Below are 7,007 nucleotides of genomic sequence, written 5' to 3' on the forward strand. Positions count from 1 at the left end.
TAAAAAGAGCATCTAATAATGGTATATTTATTTTAACAAAAGCAAAACACTGGCGTATCAAAAACAAAGACTATATATTCTATCTGTATATTGTTAACACTGTTATAAAGCATTGCGTGAAGTAAGACAAATGAAAAAGACCATTTTGTTGAAACGGTGAGCGAATGAGTCAGTAGAGTGAGCCACTATAGTGGCGCGTCGTAATACAAGATGACATCCGCGAAAGCCACTATAGTGGCGCATCGTACCTAAGAGATTAACAACGTGCAATTAAAAGATCATGCGTGAAATACTTACGGGCTAACAAATTTGCACGTTTAAAACCTCAAACTAATAACAAATCTGTCTCCTAAAAACAAACTAGATTTCAGTGTAATGGTTGTTCATTCTTTCAACTAATTTTCAAAACTGATCTTACACAAATATTTAAGAACACGATCACATTGAATATGTGTTTATGTGAACTCTTTAAATTACATTCGTGTTCTGGGTACACCTCTGTTGCAAGCACTTTTCCAGCAACCCTACTGTAGTATCGGGAATAAAATATTATTATTATTGATGATTTATTTACAATAAATGGATTGTACACATGTTGATTAAACAGAAGAACGATGGTTCTAGACAACTCAATAGTTAACTCGCAACTCTCGTCACAACAGATCCAACGCTCTTTCTCTCTCTCACGCGGACGACACTCTCATACAACGCTAGCAACACTATATCGACAACGCAACTCGCACTTTCTGACTTCTCGATTCACACTCTCTGACTTCTCCACTGACACTGACTGTCCTAGCATCCCTTTGTCTTTTCTTAGGCCCACCACGCACGTGTTCCGTGAACACTCGTGGCCAAGGTCATGTAGGCCTTTTCTACGAAACTATTCAATTGAAGGACCGACGACACATTGATGGACCCGACGACGCCTCGGCTCTCGCGGCATTGTTTATGGTTTACTCGATATCTCTTTGACCTTTTTGTGCACGATACTACACTACGGATTAATATTCTATTTTTGTTGTGCTGTATAAGTACATACATACGATAGTACATACAGGGTATACCGAAAATCGTGGTGCAAACCAAAAGGATGTGATTCCTCGTACAAAAGTAAGTCGAAAATGTAAAATAATAACTTTTGATATTAATCTGGCATCATAAAATTTCTGCATACCAAGAGACGTTATTCCTTTCAGTTTTAAAACGTGTGCCAGTTTCTTTGTACGTGTATGAAAGAATGATACAACGTATGGTGACAGTCGTGTAATGCTAAAAATATATTTCTCCTTCTCTGGATACGATCATAGATTATTCAGAAAAGTAAAAAAGATTGGAAAAGCAAAAAAGGGCAACACCACACGGGGTTCTCAAGCGGTCACCCGTCTAAGTACTATCCGCGCCCAGCGTTGCTTAAACTTTCGTGATCGGACGAGAACGAGTGCATTTAATGATGTTTATTTAACCCAAGATACAATTTCAAATACATTTTGGTATTCACAATAAACTGTGAATTTTGGTAATAATGTGTTAAGCAAAGGTACCGATACGCGGCGGTACGACGTAGCCATACTATATTATGTGTCGGCGCTTTACATGTTTTGTGTTTAATACAATTTTTGGGTTTAAGCCACTGGGGAGCTGAGATTTTATATGATTTTGTTTTTTTTTTATTTTTTCTGTCCTGAAAACTTGGTCGCAAAACAGGACGCTTCGGTAATTTACTTTTGACGAGAACGAGTGCATTAAGCGCGGTATGTGCGTTGACTGAAGCAATCGGTTTTGTTATTTGGTATTGTCGAATAGAAAAATATTTAAAAAAACACAGAAATATGTACGAGAATAAACGGTATCTTTATACATGCACCCAGATCTGTAAAATTTTGTCTGGCTTTGTTTCCCAGGCAATGGACTGTGAAGTTCCGTCATGTACGTACGCGTGCACGTGAAAAGTAACGAGAGTCAAATGGACGGAACTTTGTTACGCCTCTCGCTGACGCGTTTTCCTCGCGACCGCGTCTCTCCGCGAACGGTCGTAACATTTGGTCCTTCGAGCCGGATTCAGTGACAAGTCAAAAGTGTGGACACGTAACCGGTCGAATCATTCGATCCTCAAAGCCGTATGACGCCTCAAGTGAAAAGTGCATACCAGTGCCACCCACTATCATACAGTGCCACGTGAATCCAACATAATCACGCAGCCTCACGCCAACAACTGGAGGGTCGACTTCAGTAAGAACACGTCTTACATATCAAACGAAACACACACGGTGACGAGTAACATTCAAACTCACACCCACAAGGTAAGCTCGCTCATTGCATTTTCCTCTCAAACTGCGATACCTATGGAGAACGCAGAGAAAATAAGCTCGCTCATTGCATTTTCCTCTCAAACTGCGATACCTATGGAGAACGCAGAGAAAATTACCTCCTTGCATCGGAGACGAGGCTTTCAAATCGGTCGATTTACCTCTGTATCGAAACGACTCGATGAATACGAAAAATCTACACAACCGATTAAGGCCCGATTAACGGCCTATATGATACTACTCGACGACGCGTGGAAACAATATCGATTGTTACAAGAGGAATTAGAAGATTTAGGCGAGATAGGCGACGCGCGTGTTTCCGAAGTAACCGACACATATGACGATCTTGTAGTCCGAATACACACCCTCATGGATGATACACCAGCATCGTCGTCGAAATCACAAGGCTCCGAGTCGTCTAATGTCGCCGAGCCGACATCAGTTAAACTGCCGGAAATTCACTTGCCTACTTTTGACGGTGTCATCGAAAATTGGCACTCCTTTTAGGACTCCTTCTTATCCACTATCGATCGAAGCAAGCGACTTACATCCGTGCAGAAATTTCACTACCTACGATCCTCTTTGACCTTAAAGGCCGCGCGAAGTATACAATCGTTAGCCCTCACCGAGTCAAACTATGCAATCGCCGTCGACGTGCTTAAGGAAAAATTCGACTGCCACCGTCAAATCTGCATGCGCCACCTCGACTTGCTTTTCGACTATCCGAAAATAGTTAAAGAGACACCCGAAGCCATAGACGACTTTCTCGAGACGGTCAAGATAAATATCCAAGCGTTAGAGAACCTCGGTGACCCAATCACATCAAACACCGTTCTTCTCAAATTACTTACATGGAAGCTACCCCCAGCCATCATTCGCAAATGGCAATGCACCTTACCAGACAAGAAATTGCCGTCATACACGCACTTAATAGACTTCTTGCAAACACGGACAAACGGCGATAGAACAAGTTCAGCAGTTACCGCGACGAAAAGGGCCTCCGAACCACCCAACCGTCAGCGACCGAGCGCGCCGCGAAGTCATGCATTCACCATGACACTCGAGACGCCGGTATGTCCGGACTGTCGAAGACAACACGAACTACGGAATTGCGACGTCTTCAAAGCGAAATCGCCCAAAGAGCGTCTCGACACTGCCAAACGGGCGTCGCTCTGTACGAATAGTTTAGGCAAGGGACACGCTCTCAATCAATGCTCCGCCGGGTCATGTCGCATCTGTAGACAGCGACACCACACTTACTGACATCAAGAGCATGGTCACAGTAGATTACGGACACGTGTGAGCCGAACACCGAGCGGTCGATCGTCGAGCGACCGGTCATCCAACGGTCGATCTCCGCCTAGTTCACCGACTCCGCGGTCGTCACACCGATCGAGACGGGCATCCGCGTCTCCACGAACGTCTCCCCGAACGTCTCCCCGAACGTCTCCGCGAACATCCCCAAAACGTGTATCTCGGTCATCGCGAACGACGGCATCGGGATCAAATACCTCCCCCAGTCCTAAACAACTAGGGGAACCCTGACGTCCTCAAACGGCTTTGCTAGGGACCGAACTACCGAAAACAGACTCATTGACCTCGCCTCCTTCCGGATCACTCCACCACGATTTGTTAGTCACTGCACAGGTCAACATACTGGACAATAGAACTCAACCGTTCCGCTGTAGAGCTCTGCTAGATACCGGCGCTAGCATGAACTTCATCACCGAGAAACTCGCCAGTTCGTTAAGACTCAACCAACGGAAATGTTCGGAACAACCAATCGGAACACTCAACACATTGTCCACGACCTCGAAACGTTACATCACGGCCACGATCACCTCCGTTGACGGCACATACGAACGCACCTGGATTTTTCTCATCATACCGACCATATCGACTTCGATCCCAGATCAACCCGTGAATCGGTCAACGATACAGATACCCAGAAATCTACGACTAGCCGATCCAAGATTCCACAGACCTGCTCCGATCGACGTGCTATTGAGCGCCGGGCCAACACTAGCGTCACTGTGTGTCGGCCAACTTGATATCAGTCAAGCAAACGGGACCGACTTGCGTCTGCAAAAAACGCGGTTCGGATGGGTCATCGGGGGGAGCCCAGCCTCGCAACCACCCGCACACGCATTTCACGCGTCCACGACGGCCTTGCAGGCGGATCTCGCCCGTTTTTGGGAAATCGACGAAGGACCGACCACTGCGCACACTTCAGAAGCGGAACGACAGTGCGAGGAACATTTCCGGAATCACGTTCAACGCACCCACGAAGGGCGATACATGGTCGCTCTCCCCTTCAACGAGACAACTCCCTCGCTTGGATCCTCCAGAGCCATGGCGATGAAGCGACTAACATCTCTCTGCCGTCGGTTGCAACGAGATAAGCGTTTCGAAGCCGACTATCACGCCGTAATACAGGAATACTTGGCATTAGGGCACATGACGAAAGTTACCACGGGCCACTGCACGGACGACGGATATTTTCTGCCACATCATGGCGTGATCAAGGAATCCAGCCAAACCACGAAACTCCGAGTCGTGTTTGACGGATCGGCCCCAACCACCACCGGAGTTTCATTAAACGACGTACTTCATACGGGACCGAAACTACAAGATGATTTATTTTTCATCCTTCTAAGATTTCAATCTCATCAATACGTCATTACAGGCGATGTCGAAAAAATGTATCGCCAATTTCTTGTGCGCCCGGAGGATCGGAAATTTCAACAAATTTTGTGGCGCAATGCTGATGGAGAAGTCGACACTTATCAACTCAACACAGTGACATTCGGGCTCTCAGCGGCCCCGTATCTAGCCATCTGCTGCCTCAAGCAACTGGCGGACGACGAGGGGCATCGATATCCACGAGCGGCGACAGTCTTACAGCGAGACTTTTACGTCGACGATGTTCTCACAGGAGTCGATACAAGGGTCGAAGCACGATCATTGAGAACGGAGCTCACAGAACTGCTCAAGCTAGCCGGCTTAAACATTCGGAAATGGGCATCGAACTACCGGGAACTGCTACGAGGACTTCCCGAGAAGGACATAAACGATAAGCTGCTACTAGGCGAATCGCAAACCTTCAAGACACTGGGTGTTGTTTGGAATTCCTTCGACGATTCGATCCTATACTCCGTCAAAATCAATAATGCCGACTCTCGAGTTACGAAGAGAACAATCAGCTCCGAAATCGCCAAGATCTACGACCCTCTCGGATTGCTGGCACCAGTAATTGTTCGAGCTAAGATGTTGCTCCAGCGACTCTGGATGCTAAAAATTGATTGGGACGAATCCTTACCGGCTGACGTGCACACGGAATGGAGCAAATATTACGCACAGCTGCCATTATTGAATAACGTGGAGTTTCCACGCAAAAGGATAATCAATCCCGCAGCGGAAATTGAGTTACACGGGTTCTGTGACGCCAGCGACAGGGCATATGGAGCATGCGTTTACCTTCGCACCATCACCCTGGATGGTCATGTCTGTACGCGTCTCCTCACTGCGAAGTCGAAGGTAGCTTCGCTCAAATCACTAACCATTCCAAGGCTGGAACTGAGTGGAGCACTCCTTCTCGCGTCACTAGCCACCACGGTCCTCCAAGCCTTGCCAAGCAACATTGCTCGGACCGTTTATTGGACTGACTCCACAGTCGTTCTACATTGGATCAACACGTCACCCCACACGCTAAAAACCTTCGTCGCTAACCGTGTGACAGAAATTCAACGGAAGACTCACGCCTCAGATTGGCGTCACATCCCCACTACCGATAACCCGGCAGATCTCATATCTCGAGGCCAACTACCCGAAGACTTCCTGAAAACAATCATTTGGCAACATGGACCAGAGTGGCTTCAACAACCTGAAGAATACTGGCCAACGTGGAACCCAGTACCGTTAAACGAAACACCGGAGCAGAAAAGGGCAACCTGTCTGTCCGCGACTCCGGCGGACCACAGCATACTGGGGAGATTCTTCTCTTGGCCCAAGCTTATAAGAATTGCCGCTCGGTGCCTTCGATGGAGACAAATCCGGGATCGAGGCAAACCTCTGACCATGCACGAGTTGGCCAATGCACACAGCAGATTAATCAAACTATTGCAAGCTTATTTTTCAGACGAAATCCGTGCTCTCCAGACAGACAGAAATTCGGCAGTGAAAGGGAAACTCCAAAGACTCAATCCATTTCTGGACAAGGACGGGATGCTGCGCGTCGGAGGCCGACTCAGTCATTCACCAATGCCTTTCAACCAGAAGCACCCAATAATTCTACCCAAATCCTCAGTTACCGCGCTCATAATCGAGCATGAACACCTCCTAAATCTCCACACCGGAACTCAAGCTACCTTATACGCCCTAAGGAGATCTTATTGGCCTATCGACGGCCGCAGTCAAGTTTGGAGCACGCTGAAGAAGTGCGTCCGTTGCTGCAGAGCCAACCCCCCTCCAGTGGATTACATAATGGGCGACCTTCCAGCTGCACGGATAACAGAGTCTCGGCCATTTACCAACGTCGGAATCGACTACTGCGGACCGTTTTACATCAAGGAACGAAAGGATCGCAACCGACGCAAAATCAAGGTATACGTAGCAATCTTTGTGTGTCTTGCAGTCAAAGCAGTCCACATCGAGTTGGTCAGCGATCTCACTAGCGAGGCCTTCATTGCCGCTCTGTGA

General features: G+C 47.2%; 1 protein-coding gene across 1 annotated transcript; it reads left to right on the top strand.

Moving 5' to 3' along the window:
• The first annotated feature begins 2,540 nt into the window (after positions 1-2,540).
• LOC117241248 lies at positions 2,541-7,007 on the top strand. Its single transcript, XM_033507214.1, has 3 exons — positions 2,541-2,750; positions 2,817-3,483; positions 3,877-7,007. Exons 1-3 carry the CDS (start codon positions 2,541-2,543, stop codon positions 7,005-7,007), a joined length of 4,008 nt encoding a protein of 1,335 aa, XP_033363105.1.

The sequence above is a fragment of the Bombus vosnesenskii genome, unplaced genomic scaffold (genome assembly GCF_011952255.1).
Source record: "Bombus vosnesenskii isolate JDL3184/JDL3185 unplaced genomic scaffold, Bvos_JDL3184-5_v1.1 scf7180000015528, whole genome shotgun sequence".
Classification (NCBI taxonomy): domain Eukaryota; kingdom Metazoa; phylum Arthropoda; class Insecta; order Hymenoptera; family Apidae; genus Bombus; species Bombus vosnesenskii.

Bases quoted from the DNA above. Each gene is read 5' to 3' on its own strand.
- LOC117241248 (XM_033507214.1), top strand. From the start codon at position 2,541: ATGATACTACTCGACGACGCGTGGAAACAATATCGATTGTTACAAGAG. The intron at 2,751-2,816 runs GTTAAACTGCCG...CACTCCTTTTAG, and splicing joins ATGTCGCCGAGCCGACATCA to GACTCCTTCTTATCCACTAT. The intron at 3,484-3,876 runs GTACGAATAGTT...CGGCTTTGCTAG, and splicing joins TGCCAAACGGGCGTCGCTCT to GGACCGAACTACCGAAAACA.